Below are 21,469 nucleotides of genomic sequence, written 5' to 3' on the forward strand. Positions count from 1 at the left end.
ATAGGGCAAATTACGGGGCTCATAGGCTAGTCTTTTTAGCTGCAAATCAGACTCGTCCAAACACAACCACAGTACTGTCATTCAAAATTATATAACACCCCTGTCTCTAAAAGCAAACATAAAATACAGATATTTACGCAAAGGATTACTTGTGGTTAGCCCCGGCATTGTAGGAAAAAAACAAATTGAATATGAAAAGGTGAGAGAAAAATATTCTTTCTTGTGTTACAACAAACTTCCAAAAACAAGATAAGCTACGAGTACTGGGCAATACCTGATACCGTTTACGAGCTCGATAACCCTCGCCATGCTCTCGCTCATCGTGGTGCGCATGCTTTCAATAATAATTGGCGAATTCGCAGGCAGTCCGTCTCTAAAACCATTCAAGGAAACTGTCATAACTTCAACCAAAACAGGGCTTTCGGCAAGGATATAAAAGTGAAATATATATTCTAGTATCGAAATCCCCGCTGTGATAGGAGAAAGGTAGAGAAAACAGAATTGCCTCTTAGATGCTGTTAAAAGAGCATTCATACTAGTGAGAAAATTGTGCTTTACGAAAGTGAAAGGTGAAATGTGATAGTCAAGAGTAAAGTGTTCCCAGCCAACTTCGCATTCTTCGGAAACGATTGAAATGGTGCGGTCTTATTTATCTTTGTTGATGAATACGTTGCCTTTTGCTAAACTTTACGGCGCGATAGCACATGAGTCGCGGCGTGGTGTCAAGATAAACTTCAAAATAGTGAAACATTATCTGTGTGCTTTTTAACACCCTCTACAATCCCATGTTCAAGAATTATAGCAGCTTCCCAGTCATATACAAGTAAATAAATGCCTATATAGTTGTGGATATAGCCTTCAATTTTCCGGACCTTGATTGGTACCGGAAAGGTGCCTTTATAAAAATGACTGGTAGGAGTAAAACTTCAACAGTCGAATTATGAACAAATTCTCACCTACGCAGATTATTTTGGACAGCACAAAATAGAACAAGATAAAGTTCCCTCTACGGTATTTACACCAGAACGTTTTGATAACAAAGCTGCTCGGCTGTAAATGAACATCATTCATATACAAAGGCGAAACTATTACCCGATGTAAATTTCAATATGCGAATTCAAATTGCGGAACGTTTGCTGACAAGCATGATAACCCCTGTGCCTTCTTCGAGAAACTTGTGGAATTGCTTTTTATAGAGTGCCTATGGTCAAACTTTAAATTGTGCTTTCGTAAGTATGTGAAGTCACGTGTCCTCTTTATTCTTAACTAAAGGCAACAAAGAATAAAGCTGTGGTTAGAGTTATCTTGGCTTCCCACTGGGCTCTATAAGTGAATAGAGCCACTGTACTCTTTTTGATAACTTACTCGAAAGAGTTTGCCATACTACTTCAGGTATCACTTAGGTTTCTGGTAGAGAACTGCATTGCAAAGTCACCTATATTTATCGATTCGATATTTCTTCAATGGCAAAGATTTTAGTATACCTTTATCTTATTGCTAGCTTTGGAGTATGTGGAAGCAATAATAACGAGTTGTAGGACACAGCAAGTTTGTTTACTGTGCAAAGCACTCAACTGTAAAATGAATCGCGAGCGCACCACTAAAATTTGTTCTGTTCCTTTTTGCACGGTGTAGCAATTTGTTTGATATTGTGCGAGTAAGGAGATAGGTGTCGTTTATAAGTACAAGTATCACACGTCATCATAGCAGGCGCGAGATTTGTATTACCAAACAATGCATTCACCAGCAGTATGTCTCCACATACTGCTCTCTGTGTTAAATTTTCTGCGTATTATGAACGTTGGGTCCCATAGCTTACAGATTCTACAGCCCATGCGTTTCAGCCAGAACTGACAATAAAAATATGTAGAGAATACATGCTAATGATTTTACATAAGACGCCGTTATTTCCTTTCGTCACATCGTTGACATTTAAAACAGTGAATTGTTGTAAGTTCGCTAAATATTGTTAATTTATGTGGCATGTCATTTGTTTTATTGCTCCTAAAACACACTACGGTATAATAGAAATTGTTTGGCCGACATTAAAAAGTCCCTTCTCGGTGAAGCACGCAGGCTATAACAAGCTCAAAGGACCATTTTCGTGTACAACGGCATAAGCCCTAAGAAAGCACAAAACAGAGGGGGCACAAAGCAGCCATTGGATAATTGCAGTTACAATACTCCAAATTTCTTACTCATTCAGTCGTGCATATTGATTCAACTTTTTCAAAAGCAATCACTGATGGCAACCCTAAGTGCCAATCAGAGCTCTTTAAATTGTGCCGAAGTTTGGCCTTTTGCAAGCGCTATGGATATTACGCTAAAGCAGTGGCTCAAAAAAGAGTGTTTTATGCCTTTTTACAAATATTCATTCAAAACTAAACTCTTGTTGACTAGAGCCAAGAGCGATCTGATAATACCTAGAAGTATTGCTCTCTTCCGCTAAGGCCCGGTGCCAGCTGCCCTTAGCAGCGGTCGCCGTAGTTCTCGTGAAGATGCACAACCTAAAAAATATTGCTTATAATGACTCATCCTACTGGGGCCGTGCAGTGTTCGACTACTGCCACAGCGCTCTTCTAAGGATTTTTGTCCCCAGAGCAAGAACCTGCACTTAATTTCATACTTCGCCTCCTTGATATCGTGTGCAGTCCTCAAAAGCTTTTTCCAGAAAACCCCGGACGTTCTGCTACCAAGTTACAAAACACTGCTTGGTCAGTGCGTTTCACTATGCACAGGATTGAGCGCACAACCCATTCCTGGTATGCCAGATTACAAAGATATGCTGGCCGCCATGTTTCTACTGATGTATGTAAAAATAGAACGTTTCTGGTAAACGAGTGTGCGTATCCATTACTGCAAAAGTTGCAAACACAATTTAATGTCAGGTTTTTTACTGAATGCCTATGGTCAAGTTTTGCAATCCAACGTAGCCATTACAAATTATTTTTGTGTAAACAGCAAAGTAGCCTATATTCTCAACAAAAAAGAAAAGTGTACTCGACAGGGAACGTTTAAATATTTCGTGCTAATAACGGGGCTGTTTGGTATGTTCTATGGTGCCGTGGAGTTGAAACACTCGTATTTTGGACGAATTATATGAATTTCTAAATTGGTTTTATTGTGTTATAGAAAAATCGTTCTCCAAGCACAGGTAATGTTGGCTTCTCTTTGTCATAAAATTGCTAAATGCAATTTTTAAAATAATAAAATCGTCATGATAGAACGCCTACTTTGTACTTAAGTATTAAACTTTGCACTTCACCCGACAAAAATGAATTTATAGTAGTTTTGAGTTTATTTTTTTTTGGAATGACTGAGTGTTCAAGTAGGAGACAGAAATATTCGAACCCTGATGGTCGGGCAAAAATAAAGTTTGTTTTCTTGTATAATTAAAGTACCAGTCTACTCTTGATAGCACTTTTATTTTTAATATACACTAAATATGCGTACTTGTTCTTTTTCTACACAACAGGAAACAGGATATGGTTGGATACCCTCGTTTATTCATCTCCGAACAACACCTGCGGTGTATTTCAATTTGTTATGTTCGGCTCTGATTCATGTAAGTGATTGCACTTTAAGAATATTATAACAATATTTATAATAATCAATCAATCAATCAATCAATCAATCAATCAATCAATCAATCAATCAATCAATCAATCAATCAATGTTTATTAGACTGCCCAGGAACAGCCGAGGCCTTGGTTCTGGCGCACTGAGGAAGACAAAATGCGGCACTAATATACAGCAGAAACTCACAATATAAACAGTCAACAAGAACGAGCGAAGAAAAAAAAAGCAGTAAAACCGTAAGGATAATAAAAAGGTATTCTAAACACAATTAGACGATTAAGAAACTCTAATGGTGGATCAATGGCAAAAGTATATGGAACAATGGTCACAGTAGTTGGGTGAAGTAAGCAGACATAAAAACATATTCGCAGATATAGGCGAAAACACAAAGCTTCAATTAAACATGAATGTATGAAACAAAATACAGGAACTGATTTATGAAAAACAGCAACAGAAGATGGAAAGTACCAGACACATAACAATAAATCGGGTGCGATGGAAAGCAAGTAGCATACCGTAATATATGACAAGTCGATGAAGCAGTTACAGCCACAAAGTCACGAATATATTGGACTTACAAACCAGAAACAAGAACTATGAAGACATTTCATACATAAAAACCATACAAAAAACTAAAAAAAAGTGCCCAAAAGAAGCGTAATTATTGTATCACAGCTAACAACCCAGTCAAAAACTCCCGAAGGGGACGTTGAAATATATCAAGTTTCCCAGAGTGACAGTTATAGAGACGCTGCACTCTTTGGAGGGGGGAATGGGTGTTGAGTGCTGTAGCAATATGGAAAGGGGGGGTAAACCTTGTTGTTTTTTGCGAAACACGAAGGCTGACTTGTGCTAGTAGTTCCTGGCATGTGATAATACATGAAGCAGTTTATATAGAAAAAGAAGATCTAGGCGGGTTCGCCGACAACTCAGAAAGACAGGCAATGGGAATCTGGATACTGCTAAGGCAGTCTCGGGAGGCCCAGAGGAAAAACGATGCCTGTATATTGATAGAAATTCGGTCTGAACACGCTCTATACGTTTGCTGTTAGAATGACAGGTTCCATTCCATACGACAGAGGCATATTCTAGTTGAGGAATACAAAGTGTTTTGAATAGTTTCAGGAATTAATTAGGGGACCGAAAGTCCCGTGAAAATCTGCATACAGCACCAAGAGAGCGAAGAGCCCGCCGAGTAAGTTGATCGACATGGGGCGAGAAAGTTAAGGCGCTGTCAAAGAGCATTACAAGGTGTCTGATACCATCAACTCCAGACAGGGGGCCGCCGTCAGTGGTGTAAGGAAAGTAAAGGATGTTTGTTTTTCGGCTATAAGAGATGACCTTTGTTTTCTTTGGATTAAGAGTTAATCTATTCTTTGAACACCATTTAGAGAACAAGGACACATCTTTGTTTAGGGAAACACAGTCCTCAGCAGACTTAATACGTTTGAATATTTTGATGTCATCAGCATAGATTAGGAACGAAGACTTCTTGATTGCAGCTGACACATCGTTTATAAAAATAGAAAACAACAGAGGGCCCAACACAGTGCCTTGGGGCACACCACTTGTTGTCCTGTACATAGCGGACTTCCTGCCGTTAACACTCACATAACAAAACCGATTGTGTAGGTAACTCCATAACAATGCCACGAGTGGTGCATCAACGCCAGACAGTAAAAGCTTATTAAGTAACAACGAGTGGCAGACAACATCGAATGCCTTGCTCAGGTCACAGTATACAACGTCCAACTGGCCCCTCTCTGAAACTGCTGCGGAGGTCTGCTCCATGAAGCAGGCGAGGTTTGTTGTTGTCGACTTTCCCGATATAAAGCCGTGCTGGTTAGGTAAAAGGACGTTTTGTACAGAACTTGATAAGACTTTGTGAAGCGCTGTCTCAAACAGCTTGGAGCAGGCACAAAGGAGAGAAACAGCCCTATAATTTGTTTGCGTCAGACGTCGGGCCTGTCTTTAAAATTGGGCGCACTCTAGAGATTTTCCACGTGCGGGGGAAGACGTTTGTTTTTAGACAATTATTGAATATAGAAGTTAGAACAGGTACAAAAATACTGCCATAGGTTTTAACAATGGCTGGAGGGATTCTGTCAGGGCCACAGGACAAAGATGGTTTCATGCGCTTTAGGCTCTCAAGAACCAGCTTTTCGTCTAATAGTATAAGGCTAGGGCCTTGTACATGGTTTAACAAAAGGTTCATTACTGTCTCATCGCGCTGGCCATATGTAGCGCTAAATTGCTGCGCAAAATAGTTGGCGACGTCATGAACCAGTTTCCCAGAGGGATTAACCAGGCTGATGCGATCACAAGAGTTGTTTTGACGAGACCGGATATACTTCCAAAATTTTGCAGGCTGGGAATTCATGCTGCTCTCCACGGAATCTAGATAGGAGCGGTTGTCACGCTCATATAGCCTTTTACATATTTTTTGGTTAGACCGAAATTCCTCCTTCCATTTAGCAAGTCCAGTGCTCTTTGACTTTCTGTGGGCGCGGTCCTTTAATTTAAGCGCGGTACGAAGTTCTGCGGAGAACCAATAGGAGTACTTTGAGCGGCTGGGCTTGAACTTGGGGATAAACTTGTCCATACCGCTTTTGACAACCTCAGTGAACCGCTCGACCTGCGCATCACAATCAGGAAGATCTTGAATTTCAGACCAATCAAACGTACAAATAAAGTCATACAGCCAATGTAGTCCCCACGAGCATAACAGTAGCAAGATAATTCGTTATTCTTCGACGAGACAGTACGGCGTTGAAAAGAGATTGGAAAAGAAACTAAAAACGGAGGATGAAACTTGTCGGGTTTAACAAGAGAAATACCAGACGTTGATACTCGTGCATTCTGAATGTTTGAAAAGCAGAGGTACAAGATGTTGTCGGAGCTATTTTTGATATTATTAGGTTGCATCATGGATGTAAAGGCTACGAAGTCTAATAGCATGCTGGATTTCTGTTGCACGTAATAATTGTAGTGTTGAAGAGTAAGGCTATCCCATTGCACACCAGGTGTATTGAAATCACCCAGGATAACATGCGGATGGTTTTGGTGAGATGCGAATACTTGTTCTATAGATGTAAGAACATGATTGAACGATGAAGGAGCAATATTCGGAGGAATATAGAATGCCCCCAGTAAAAGCATCTCACCTTCATTTAGTCGTATATCTAGCAAGACAGACTCGTGATCGCCCTCCAGTTCATGACGCCGCACACATTGAAAAGTACTGTCAACCGCAACTAACACCCCCCTCCCTTTTGCCTAACCCCACCAAAATCTCTATCTTTACGAAAGACTTGGTAGTTTGGCGGAAAATAATCCGAAGAGCTAATATTACCGCAGAGCCAGGTTTCGGAAATAACCATAACCTGAATACTTGAAGAAACTAAATTTGAGAAAAATTCAGACGCTTTGGTGCGAAGACCGCGAGCATTCTTCATAATAGACGTCTATTCTATTTATCCCTTTTGTCATCTTACGCGACATCGGTAGTAAGTATCATCTCCGGAATAATATAATAATAATCAATCAATCAATCAATCAATCAATCAATCAATCAATCAATCAATCAATCAATCAATCAATCAATCAACCTTTATTTTTGGTGCCCAGGAACAACCCTAGGGTCTTGGTACTCGTACACCATATACAAGCATTCATAAAAACAAACTAAAATCAAGACAACACAACACAGAAAACCGTATATAGGAAAGAAACAATAAGATAAAAATAGTTACAGAGATCCCAGAACGCAAAACAGTAAAACAACAAAAAAAAGGAAGCCTAGTGTTAGAAGCCATGACACCCGGCCAGCAAAACGTTGAAGGCACGTGAAAAATTGAAAATACACAAGCAAATACTCAATGCACATGACGGAGATAGATTATACACATAAAACAAAGGTTTTGTAACAAAATGTTAGGAAGTTTCAAAATGGAAAAACGAAGTTCAGCGTTACAAGCACTGACACTTAAACCGACAGAAATTCAAGCAACACAAAATCATGAAAAGTGAAAAACAAACAAGCAAGATGATGATTTGCATAAAATAAATACGGAACAGAAATACGGCACACAAATGACATAAAGGCGCTTAAGCTACAACAGTTTTCAATTCATTAGAGAACAAAGACAAAGAGCTCTGGAATATATCAAGACTGTCGGAATATTCATTATATGCACATTGTATTCTGCAGATGGACGAGCATCGTTTACTTAAAGCATCTGTTCTGAAAGTTCGAAATCTTCGGAAAAGTTTGTTCGGCAAGTTGACATTGATAAGTGCAACCAAGTCATCACACAAAATATCACCACGAAGAAGTTTATAAAGATAATGTCAGCTCTCATTCGTCGACACCAAACGGAAGGAATACTTTTGAGACAAGGCGTGCTGCCGTTTGCGTCTTCTTGTACATGACGGAAACGGTGCCTAAAGATAGAAAGAAACTTATTTTGAACCCTTTCGATGCGGTCACTATTGGACTTGCAAGTTCCATTCCAAACAACAGAACCGTATTCGAGAAGAGGTAAGCACAGAGCCGAATACAACTTTAAGAAAGGAAGAGGACTTTTAAACTCTCTAGAATACCTGCAGACAGCACCCAGACATCGAAGAGAGCGTCCGGTAATTTGTGTAACGTGGGAAGAGAAAGTCAGAGAAGAATCAAATAGTACTCCCAAGTCCCGAATTTCGGTCACCCTCGGCAGTGCAGTGCTTGCTATTTTATAGAAGTATTGCAGCTGTTGAGTTTTCCTACTATAGGAAACAACTTTCGTTTTTGAGGGGTTCAAAATTAAGTCGTTTTTGGTGCACCAACGATGGAATGACACGATATCAGCCTGAAGAGAATTACAGTCCTGAACATTACGCACTTCTCTGAAGATTTTCACATCATCAGCATACAACAAAAAAGAAGAATTTTTAATGGCAGAAGCAACATCGTTAATGAAAATGGAAAAAAGAAGGGGGCCCAGAACGGAGCCCTGGGTTACACCACTGGTTGCTTTGTACCTAAATGATGTTTGACCATTAACACTTACATAGCAATATCGCTCCTGGAGATAGCAACGTATAAGACCCACTAAGGAAGCGTGAACATCTAACAGAATGAGCTTGGCAAGCAATAACGAGTGGTTGACTACATTAAAGGCCTTGCTCATGTCACAGTAGACCGCATCAAGCTGGCTTCTACCAATGACTGCTGGGACAGCCTGCTCCATGAAGCATGCGAGGTTTGTGGAAGTTGAGCGACCACGCATGAAGCCATGTTGATTAGGAATGAGGACGTGTTTAAGTGAGAAAGACAAGACCTTATGAAGAGATAACTCGAATATTTTAGAGGCAGAACAAAGAAGCGACACTGGCCTATAGTTCATGGGGTCGGTTTTTGGGCCTGACTTGAAAACACGGAATACACGACAGATTTTCCATGATCATAGGTACGTGCTAGACCGGAGACAGTTATTAAATATTGAGGTGAACACAGGAACAAATATATTTGCATACGTTTTTAGAATTGCAGCAGGAATACCATCTGGCCCAGAAGAAAACGAGGGCTTTAGCCACTCGATGCTGGCCCGCACGATGTTCTCATCCAATTGGAAACAAGCGGAGTAACCGTCCTGGTGACAAGAGACGCTGCCGTCATCACTACCACCGCTAAGCCCAAACTAAGAAGAAAACTGACGAGCAAAGCAGTCGGCCGCATCTGCAACCTCATCGCCGTTGGAATCCAGTAGACGAATAGATTCTTTCGTTGTACTAGATCTAGAATGAATGTACTTCCAGAAGGCTCCCGGTTGATGAGTTGCTTTAGCTTCAACTGACGCCAGGTACAAAGCATGATCACGTTTGTGCAATATTTTGCATAGGGCACGTAGGCGCCGGAACTCGTGAACGAACTGATTCGCACCAGAGCGCTTCATCTTTCTGTGCGCGCGTTCTTTGAGTTTCAGGGCATCCCGCAATTCAGAAGAAAACCAGTGTGGGAACTTGAACTTCTTTGGTAAATATTGCGGGATTTATTTCTTCATACCAAAAAGCACAATCTCAGTAAACGGTCAACTTGTTCATTGACATCAGAGTGGTCAATGACTGTTGACCCAGGGGCAGCAGAAAAGTAGCCATACAGCCCAACGTAATCTCCCCGAGCGAAAGCGTAGCGAGGTTGCGCATTGCTTGAAATTACAGAACGGTGGAGCATTGTAGGAAGGCAACAGGAAATAGAAAGAGGAGGATGATATTTGTCGGGTATTACTAAAGCACAATCGGAGCGCGACACATTAACGCCATCGAAGTTTGAAAAGCACAGGTCCAGAATGTTTCCACTGCAGTTTTTTATGTGATTACGCTGTGCCATGGAAGTGAAAGACGAAAAATCTAGTAACCTATTACCCTTCTGTTGAAAGTGGTGGTTGTAGTAGGAACAGGTGAGGTGGCTCCACTGAACGCCAGGAGCATTAAAATCTCCAAGGAGGAGGACCTTGAGGTCGCAATGAGTAGTGAGCACCTGTTCAATGGAGGAGACTAACTTATTGAACGCGTCAGGAACTACATCAGGAGGAACGTAAAAAACACCAACTAGAAGTTTTTCAGTTTTAGAGATATGAATTTCGACCCATAAAGACTCACCTGCGTTTTCAATATCGCTACGTAGCACACACGGGAGAGATTTGTTAACTGCGAGAAGTACCCCGCCCCCCTTTTGTTTGCATCCAGTTAAGGCACGATCATTACGATATACATGGTAATTTTGAGGAAAATAGTCCTTGGATAGAATATCAGGGCACAACCAAGTTTCAGATATAGCTATTAACGGAAAGCAAGAAGCCAGAACATTACCAAAAAATATTAATAATAATAATAATAATAATAATAATAATAATAATGATAACCAATCAATCAACCTTCATTTTCAAGGTCTCGGTGCTGGTACATATAATAGAAAACACTCATAAAAATAGGTGTAAATATACTCGGCACAACACACAAAATTATATTTATTACAGAAACACAAAAAAAAATTGAGAATTCTCAGAAAAATGAAACCTAAAAAAGAATCCCAGTATTGCAAGCTACGGCCCTCGGCCAGCGAAACGTTCGATGCACTGCAGCAAAATATAATATACTTCAAAATACACAATGCACATAATAGACACAGAGTATACATAGAAAAGGAGAGTTTGGGTTTTATAAAAGTTACTCTGCAATAAAGTATTAGCGCCAAGCAAGGGTTCGATGCTTTTGCGATGTCCCATTTTGTCAAGACCACACAACATGGCAACAAGTTTCACAGAAAAATATAAAAAACAATGCCAGGAGTATATACATAAATGATCAAACCAACAAATGGCAGAAATAATATTCATTATGAATAAATATGGCAATCATTTTTTATTAGTGTGTTCAGGAACAATGTGCTGGGGTGAAGAAAAAAGAAAAGTCCATATCGCCGAAAAATATAGAATATAGTATTGGTTGCCCTGTACGAGAAGGAGACACTTTGTAATGCACACCCATCAACACACACACATCACCCACACACATACGCAAACAAGGCAGTACAAACACTGCATAGCAACGAGGCAGTGGAAACTACTTTGGAGACTACAATTGAAGACAACAAGGCATGATTTAAAACACACTACACTGAAACATGCAAATTGTAAAAAAATATTAACTAAAAAGCACGCCACAATGAAGGCATAAAAATTACATACACAAGTGAATCATTGACACAATAAGCATGTATACAGCGATATACTACTCCTGGCAGCATAAAGTGTGTGAAGGGAAGTTACATACTAGGGCAAGCAAGCTACTCTGATTTGTCAAGCTCCGCACTTCCTCACAAAAAGCTGGAAAGGGACGATGGAATACGTCCAGCCTTTCAGCGAGCACATTGTACCGATGCTGAATGCGTCCCACGGGACTCTTTGCAACTGCGGGGACATAAAACGGTCTAGGCGCCCTGGTGTTTTCTGTCGAGGTTCTCAAATTGGTGGCACCCAACAACTCTGTACAATCATGGAGGCTGTGGACCAGTTTGTGCAAGAATAGTAGGTCAGCCTTGGCCCTCCGGCTGTGCAATTGCTCTCTTACAAACAAGCTGGCGGTATCAACACCAGGATCAGATTTACACTTCGCAGTAGCATACCTCTCTTTTAATATTGAGAGAAAGTTAGTTTCCACTCGCGAAATGGCCGCCGCTTTGGACCGACATATAGCATTCCAAACGACGGATGCGAATTGCAGTAGAGGGGGACACATACAAGTATAGAGCTGAAGAAATGTGTCTGGATGTCTAATTCACGGGAGAAGCCACAAGCTACACCTAGTGTTCGCAAAGCGCGATTTGTAATCTTATTATTATGGGCTGTAAATGTGAGCTTAGGGTAAAACAAAACTCCAATTCTGATTAGACACACCCGATTCAGAAGTTTTTGACATATACGATAGGTGAAATGAATGTCATCTGTATTACGGGCATACGACACAACTTTAATTTTTGCACTCTTAAGTGTCAACTGTTTTCTGTTACACCAGTCCGAAAACACGGTGATGTCACATTGCAGTTGTGCACAGTCTGACATCTTAACAATTACTTCGAATATTTTAATATCGTCTGCGTATAGCAAGAACGATCACTACTGAATAGACGTAGAAATATCATTGATAAAGAGTAAAAACAAAAGAGGTACAAGGACAGACCCTTGAAACACACCGCTGGTGGAAGAGTACGTGCCGAAGTGCTGCCCGGTAGAGTGAACGCAGCAGTGACGACTGGTAATGTCTTCACGCCGCAGATCGAGCAATAGATGAGAAATGTGAAGGTGGGAAAGTTTTACACAACTATGGATGGGAAACCATATCTCACTCCTTGCTAAGGACACAGTACACCCTGACAAGTTGACCTTGGTCTTCGACTGTCTTTGACGCATGTTTATAGTGGTCGAGTGGCCAGGTATAAAAGCGTTTTGATTTGGAATCATTTTATTTTTTACTCTGGATGTAATGAGAGAATGAATGATTGATTGAAAAATGTTTGGAGCACTGCACAGGAGGAACATTATTCTATATTTTTACAGCTGTTTTTTACCCGAATTCGTGTGCAGGTACAACTTTAGCAGATTTCGAACAAGTCAGAAAACGTGCTAGTACTAATACATTTGTTAAATACGCATACAGAATCTGGAGCAAGAATAGGACTGAAAGCCTCGAGTAGAGCCATGGGAATGCCATCTGGGCCACACGCTAGCGAGGGCTTCGCATTTCGAGGGCTTTTCATTACTCTTTCCTCCCCTACAAATGCCGTGCTCGGTGCCGTACCATTACAATTGGAGATGGGAGCTGACTGAACCCCGCAGGTACCTCTGTACACCGATTTAAACTGCTGAGCGAAACTGGCAGGCACGTAATTGATGATTACTTCATCAGAGTTAGGAAGAATAATGCATTCAGTTTTATGCTGAGGCGATGTACTGCAGACATATTTTGAAAAGTCTTTGGGGCCCTTTTAAGAGTGCTTTTTTGGACATAATGTATGGGCCCTATCAGGATCTTAGTTTTTTACGGAGTGACCGGTACTCATTAAACTCTAACATCTATTTTGTCTCCCCACTTTTTTGTGCTTTCCTGTGGGCACACTCTTTGCCTTTTGGTGCCGACGGGAGTTCACACGATAACAAGAAATGATACTTCTAAACTTTAGATTTCTTTAGTGATATGTATCTGCGCATACCTTCTTAGAGTACCTTGGTTATTTCACTGGCCAAATAAATTGGGTCATTTAACGCGTGGGTTGCCGAACAATCACAATTCGACACGTACTGGTAAAAAGTGATTTCGATACCTGAAGCAAAATTATAGCGGGGGAATTCGGAAACACGTGGATTGGCCTTTTACACAAAACTTTGAAACGGTAGTACTATATATAAGGGTGAATAGTAATTGTCCGGGGTAACCAAACGAGTAGGTATTACGTTGACCCCCAAGATTTTGATATTTGAAAAGCAAAGGTCAAGTAAGCTCCCAGGGAAGTTGACAACGGGGTTGCACTGTTCAAGGGTAGTGAATGAAATCAAGTTCAATAAGGCGGAGGGTTTTTGAAGGGCGTAGGTATTGTAATGAGAATTACTATGTAATGAGAAATACTACGGTCACCCCCTGCTCCCGGTGAGTTACAGGCACGGAGAATCGTCGAGGTCTGTGCGCCTTACGCATCTGAATCGGTTATTGATGGTATCGAAGCTCCCGCTCACGTGCGTTTAAGCCCAGATGTGTCACGGTAACTGCGGAACACGTTTTAATAAGGCGGAAAATAATCTTATGACGAGCTACTGCGTAAGAGCCAGGTCTGGGTAAGAACTTACCAAACGCAGCCCACCCCATGCTTATTCTGTAGCTAATTTCCCGTTCATGGTTTAGATGTGCAGCTGTGACTTACCCGAAATATACGTATGCGCTGACTCTTTCCAAGACCTAATTGCCTTCCTGCAAGTGATGTAGCATAGCGCGCCCATTCCACATTACTTTTGACTTTTCCGTGTTTATTTTCAAGCCTGAAATCATACTAGCTGACCGCAATTGGCAAAGAATGTGCTGCAAATGCGTGCTGCTCTGACTGAACAGGACGATACCATCTGCAAACTGTAGTTGGCTGAGATATTACTGTATAATTCTAACCGCTGTTTTCCAGCACCTAATATTTTTGAACACACCCTCCAGACAGTGTGGTAATAACTGTGGTGATATTGTATTCCCTTGCTGGACCACCGTTTGTATGGAAAATTCCCAAGTTCTGTGATGAACCGTATTGTTCCCCTACATTCGTCGCATATATAATTTAATATCGCAATGTATGCCCCTTCGACGCCGTAATAACGTAATGCGTGTATTACTGCTAAAGTGGGCACTGAGTCAAATGCCTTTTCATAACCTAAAAATGTCATATACAGCGGTGCATTATAGTCTCGGCACTTTACGATTACCCGGACGATAGCGTGAATACTACATAAAGTTCAGAAACCCTTCATGAAAACGGCCTGTTATCGTGGCTGTTGAGACTTCAAAGTGGCACTCACGCGGTTACGAATTACCTTAGTATATAATTTGTAGGTAGCGGAGAGGAGACTAATGGGCCTGTAATTTTAAGCTCTTTGGCATCACCTTTCTTATGTAGGAGAACTAAATCTGCATTTTTTCACTCATTTGTCACCCTTAAGGAGCACACGCACTGCGAGCATAGGGCTGCAAGCTTCACTCTGACAACGTTGGCTTCAATGCACAATATATAAGACGTAATGGCATCATCGCCTGCAGCTTTGAATTTCTACATTGCTTGGAGCGCCATCGCTCTTCATGCGTTGTAACCTGCGCAACATTTACGGGAAAACGTGTGTCTGAGGCAGGGGTAGAAGCGAATGATTTTGTGTAGAATTCTTTGGCTATTTTTATTATATCATCGATTTTGTTATGTGACCACGGGGGTTCCGGATTGAATAGATTGTATTTTTTCCAATATTGAGCTTCCTTCTAGTCGCTTTGAAACTCCCTTTGTTTTTCAATGTTGCTTCAGTTGTTGCAACATTGAACGCACGGATGTCGGTAGTCTTGCTTTTGATGATCAATTTGGAGAGCTCTGCCATTTCCATTTGGTATCGCGGAGTGCTGACTAACATTTTCCGGCACTAATCAATAGGATCCTCAGTTTTCTGTGATAACTTGGATTCGAATGCGGGCTGTTTTCTTCTATGGCAAGTTTTCTTCTCAACGACCTCATCTGTGAAGTGATAATTGAGAGAGTCCACATCATTGGTGTCGTTAAACCACACGCACAAAGTGTGTTCAAGTAACAATCGGAATTCTCCCACTTTCCACCCCACGGAGGGCAGGTTAGGTGTCTTCCGTTTTAGCATCTTTCTTCTTTCTCTTCTTAAATGCAGACTGATACGACTTCTGATGATTCGGTGATCCCTTGTTTTAATCCGGCGAATTACCTGTACATTGTAAATCTCACGGGTAATGAAAGTTACAATGAAGTCAATTTCGTTTTTAGTATCGCCATTCGGACCTTTTCAAGCCCATTTTCTATTCTGTCTGTTTCAGTAGAAGGTATTCAAAATGCGCAGATTATCGCTCTCGGCAACTAAAACGAGCATGTCTCCGCAGTTGTTTCGAGAAGATAAGGTGTTATTAAACCGATGGTCTTGGCACCGAGTACACGAAGCAGCAGTGGCGACAGATAAAAGATCGTTTTGCAAAAGAGAAAGTAAGAAGGAGAAGAAAAACAACTGGGACATAGCGCTTCGGAAAAGGCTCTGAAGATGAGAAAGAAGCGAGCCAAAACAGAACGTAGAAAGAGGATGTTGATAAGACGCCGGAGGTCTGGAGCATGGAGGAAGAAGAGTTCAGTCGTCGGAATTCCACTCCCCACACAGTCCGACAGACAAGAATACTGTGGCAGTCTACCGGACTGCGAAGGTTCAACGCTGACGCCGCTGCCACTCAGCAACTACAGCCTGCGGGAGTGGAGCAACCACGTAGTCCTCCGTCTCTATATGACAGGTGTGGCTGCAGCACCGTCGCTGCCGCCGGCAGCTGATGTGCCGCCGCACCTAAACTGCCTGCTCTTGGTTGCCGGTGCCTTCACCTGCGAAGTGTGTGGCCTTCGAAAAAAAATTGTGAAACTAGTTGTTTACCCTTTCTTGAATTTTGTGTGGCATAAACCGTTTGACGCATTTCTACCATGGCATGTCTCTCTCGAAGATCTCTTCGTAAAATATATCCACAGCCTCATCATCGTACGTGGATGTAGCCATGTATACCTGCACCACATGCAGCGAGTGCTTCTTGTTGATCCTAATAACAAGAGAAGCAACACACTCTGAAATATTGTGAAATTCGACTACATTTCTTCCTATACCTCTATGAACCAAAACCCCTAACCCTAAATGACGTGTTTAAGAATTCTCGCAATAGCAGACAATATCAGCAGTAGGAAGCACCACAAATCGTTCTACAACCCTTCTTACCTCGGTTAACCCTACTATATCCCATTGAATATCGGATAACTCGTGTTAAAAGACCGAGAAAGTAGCTTTGCTCGGTAGTGCTCTAGCGTTAAATGTACAAATGTATAGTTTCCAGCAGCGGCCGACCCGGACACAGAGATTCTTAGCACCTTAAGTTGTATTGCTTGCCTTCCCGCCGCCTTGATTAGTGCCCATGCAGCTGCTGGGGACTGAAAGCCGACAGTGTAATTGTGAAATGATAAGGAGGGTTCTGGCAAATATGCTCATCCAGGGTTGGCAAATCCATGTCTGGTGATGAAATGCTGTATGTGTCCAAGGAGCCTCACCTAGTATGGTTGTACCTATCCAGTACACCCTCCCGTGGTATCCGGCGATTTGTAATTACCAGACCAGGCAGCATTTCGTACCTGGGGTATGCAGTGGACAGCGGGTGCTGAGCATGGGTATGCTCAGACGTTTTGACACGCTCCATTGATGCACGTAAGATGTGACATCTACAAAGCACCGCTTTGTTGGGCCTTACGTATTTCGCTACACTTTTTTTTTCTTTTCTTCCCTTTCCTTTTCTTTTCATTTTTGTGTTTATTACAAACAAAATAAGAGTTTTTAAAGACAGTATATGTCTGCAGATATCTACGATGTGTATGTTAACAATCCCTGGTGATTTGTTGCGGCTTAAACTACTTACTGTGCAAAGTACATCAGACGACGTCATAAAGAGGGTACATGCGCGCGATGACATGTGATTGGGTAGTATATTGTGACTTGCGCACTAGACGGGTTTGTTTTGTTCCAATGAAGACGTTTTATTTAATTTATTGGCTAGGTCGAAACTAGTGGAACCAGCTTTGTTCTATTATGTTTTTTTGTAGACAGGCCTTTGTTACTTCATATCTGATTTACTAAGTACCAAGTTTTAGTCATATTGCGACTGGACGCTTTAAATTGTTCGGTACAGTATTGCCTCTTTGACAAATGAATCTGCGCGGTCGCTCTGTTTCTCCCCATAAGGAACTCGCCGCGCAGCGCTATGTTGTCAGGGGCTCGGCGACACATGGTCCAAAGTATTTTTTTCCTATAATAAATCGAAGACACCAGGATTAAGCCATTGATGCTCAGCCCTCCGCTTTTCTATTACTTCCGTTTTCTTACACGCCGCCTTCATCTGGCCTAAAGTGCGGACAAAAGTTTCATATGCAGTGGCGTTGTTATTATCTTGAATGAAAGAATTCCAGTCAAAGCTAGCACTTTGTATATCAAACATTTTTTATCATAGATGGTGACAGTAAAAATATGATCCGATGGTATAGGGTAGGACTTCGTTAATTGACCCAAAACAAATTAGTGATCTGCGAATTCCTACGTAATTACAGGCCTGGCCGTACAAGAAAGGTCGGATTCTCGTACGTTGACATCATCAATATATGGACGGGTGAGACAATCTTTTACGAACTATTCCCGTTTCGGTTTCCAGATGAGACTCGCAATTCCAACTTCAGAAAGTACGTTCCAGTAATGTTGAACAGCTCACCGCTCACTTCGCAGCAGGTCGATGTTGAACCCGGCGATTCTGCACAAGTTGCCTGAGCTGCAAATTTTCTCGCACAGCTCGCGCAGTTCTTCTATAAAACAAAGCACACTTTTCGAGGGGGTGATAAACAACTAGTAAACGTGTTATAAGATAATTTTTTGATTAGCTGAAAAGCCAGAGTTTCTGCCGATGAAAATACAAAGTTAATATCAGGCCAGAATGATTCTAGCGAAAAAAAAGGCTGATGAAGGAACAAAGAAAGGGTACAGCAAAAAAGTGTCATCTCTGGCCTGAGCTCTGTTTGTGTTTCTCTTTGCTACAATTTAATTGTTGTATTCAGTTTTTTTTTTTCAAACCGGCTTTTTGAGGTCGTCCAGAATTTTAAGTCAACAAATTTATTTTTCTTTCCTAACTGCGCTGCGTGACGATTAGAATTAGTATGTAAAGGCTGCATTCCTTTCATGAAGTCAATAATAAATTTTTGCACAACCGTCCTAACCGTTACTTCTGCAAGTGTGATTTGCTGTTTTCTGTCACTGTCGCTCAACGGCACAAGATTGAGCTGCACCGTAACTTTAGCTCTGCATACCAACTTCAATGATTAAAAAATCACGTTTTGAGAGTTCTCTGTGCAAACGTTCTCTGTCAGAGGGCCCAGTTTTTTGCTCTCCTTACAAACGGACAGCTTCTTGGAGCAAATCTAAAAAGTTTTAATTTTATGCTGTGCGTGCATTTTGCACCACCTGAGTGCTACAGCATGGCTTGCACGATTCTGACCTATATACAGAATTTTTTCGAACCTATGTTTGTGGTCAAGTATGTACGTTTGTGCACCAAAGCTATCTTCGTTTCAGGCCTTCTAGACAAGGTTGGCTTTGAGAAACTGACTTTTTATAGTTCGGTATAGTGCAGCACGTTTCTGTTTCGGCGTTGTCTTCTTAACAGTTTTCGTGATCCATCAACGAACTCTTGTGCTATCTTCGTTTCAGGAATTCTAGACAAGGTTGGCTTTGAGAAACTGACTATTTATAGTTCGGTATAGTGCAGCACGTTTCTGTTTCGGCGTTGTCTTCTTAACAGTTTTCGTGATCCATCAACGAACTCTTGTGTAACAGCCTTGATTCTCAAAGGAAATTGTATTTTAGTAAGCTACTTTCCAAACACTCCAAGCCCTAGGTAATTGTAATGCCTTTGTTGTCGGAGTGCAAGTTTTTTTTTTGTCTGTCGCATTTTCCTTCTGTGCTTAGGTTGCCAATGCTAAAAACACAGTCTCTTAGATGTTAGATAAATGACCTAAAGCACGAAGAAAGATTGTGTGCTTGTCATGTGGTAAAAAGAACCCATACCCGAAGGGGGATTGGCCCGAAAAGAAGATTATGGAAGAAAAGACAAGTCAAAGAAGAATCAGAGTACGAGATGCGAGAAGGATTTGGAAGGGGCCAATGAAGAACATACACGGAGTGATTAGGAGGAGGAGGAGGTTATCTGACCAGCAAATGGGAGCCTGACAGGATAGAATGCGAGGCGAAGAGGAGGACGACGCAGTTGGAGTGGACAGAGTGGAACGAGGTCTTGGGAGGAACGGCGGCAAGTTCGGGCCGTGCCCCACAACGCACCAGCGGCATCGCACCGTTTGGCAGCGGGCAGCTCGGAAACACCTATTGCCAGCAGCTTCGCTCTGCTGGCCTCCTGCTGACCGGCGGCATCGCACCGCCGGCGACCCGTCGAGCCGTGCCCCGCGACGCACCAGCGGCATCGCACCGTCTGGCAGCAGGCAGCTCAGGAACACCAATGACCAGCAGCTTCGCACTGCTGGCCGCCTGCTGAGCCGCGCCGCTCAGCCAAGCCGTGGCATCGCACAACGGTAATTCGGATCATTGACGACCAGCACGGGCCATCGCAACGTTCGGCGACGTTCGGCGACGCGTAAGCCGACCGACCCACTGAGCCACGTCATCGGCATCGCACCATGGTTCTGGCGGTAGGATTTGTTTGAATGTGACAGAGACAGGTAATGTGTTATAGTGACTTTAGGAGTAGAGTGTTGGTAGTGTGAGGTCATGCTTGTTTGTTTTGGGTATAGTGTGATATGCTTGGGAGTGGTTAGGATCGCGTTCGTTTGAGGTTTTGGTGTTGTAAATATATTGTGTGGAAATCTAATGCTTCAAACCGAGTCTCATTTCTCTGCCGCGTGAGACGCGTGACAGTGCTTACTTGATGCCCCCTTGATATAGAAATCTACATACATTTTTGAAGGGGAGGGAGCCTTAATCGGTGAAAAGAGCAGAATTTACTCCAAACAGGTCTAGTGCTTGTTGCTTCCATTACTTGTTACAAAAGGGCATGCCTGTAACCACGCCTTCCAGACTTGCGACCGGCTTTAACTTGCGTGTTGGTACTTTTAACTCGTGCCAAAAGTAGTAACAACAGAACTTTTGAATACTTCTGCTTTTCTTCTGAGATAGGTGACCCTGACGCTTTAGGCACTGCTGCCGTAGGTAATGATGGAAGGAAAATACATTTTGCCTGTATAGCCTTTTTTTGGGATAGCGTTGGTGGCGAATCGATTCAGAATTGAAGGTGATTGTGTTTTTGAAGCAACCTTCGTGATTTAGGAACTGACAAACCTCAATATCTCAGGTGATTTCGCGCTGTCACAACTTTCCATTGCGTTATTTATAGTGCTTCGTTCAGCACGACGGTCTCTGCAAACAACATTTCATACCACTGAAGCATCACCACGACTTCAGGCGAAGTTTCCAGTTTTGTCATTTTCTCTGCGGTAACCTTTCACTACTAAACTTCAGCAATTTCTATTACCCAAATTCCTGTGTGTGGTGTTCTACAAATTTTTTTGCCCCGGGGGGCGTTTGTTGCCTAATTCTTCTTGTGTGGCATATACCAAAAAGGATAAACTCGGCTTTCCAATTTCGAATGAGGTTGCTCACAGCGTTGATTTTAAAACATTGCTTTCATACTCACGGAACGGTCACCTTAAAAACGCCCAAACCACGGTGGGGAAACGGAGAACTTTGTTAAAGCACAATGCTACCACTACACAAAACATACAGACAAGCAGGTAGTGACTCGTTTCTTTTAATTACTTTATTTTCATCGCCCTAATTCACCCGGTTTTCATTTGAAGTTTCAATAGTACTAGGGAACAATAAAACATGACAAAATAATAATGTGCCCCCATGGATATGACACATGCGCACAAATGCCACGAAAGAAGAAATGTTCAGAACCAGAAGCCCTGTGCCTACACAATAAAATGTTTGAGTGTGTCGGCGGCTGTTACTGTGCGATGGCT

General features: G+C 42.0%; 1 protein-coding gene across 1 annotated transcript in view; it reads left to right on the plus strand.

Annotated features, from left to right (window-relative positions):
• The window catches only part of LOC144141422 (uncharacterized), a 98,718-nt gene that overhangs the window by 39,787 nt on the left and 37,462 nt on the right, over positions 1-21,469 (plus strand). Inside the window, exon 4 of the mRNA XM_077672986.1 lies at positions 3,476-3,565. Coding sequence (XP_077529112.1) covers positions 3,476-3,565 — 90 coding nt within the window. The remainder of the gene's footprint in view (positions 1-3,475; positions 3,566-21,469) is intronic.

Source organism: Haemaphysalis longicornis, unplaced genomic scaffold (genome assembly GCF_048455015.1).
Source record: "Haemaphysalis longicornis isolate Haplotype H1 unplaced genomic scaffold, Haemaphysalis longicornis Haplotype H1 scaffold_6, whole genome shotgun sequence".
Lineage (NCBI taxonomy): Eukaryota > Metazoa > Arthropoda > Arachnida > Ixodida > Ixodidae > Haemaphysalis > Haemaphysalis longicornis.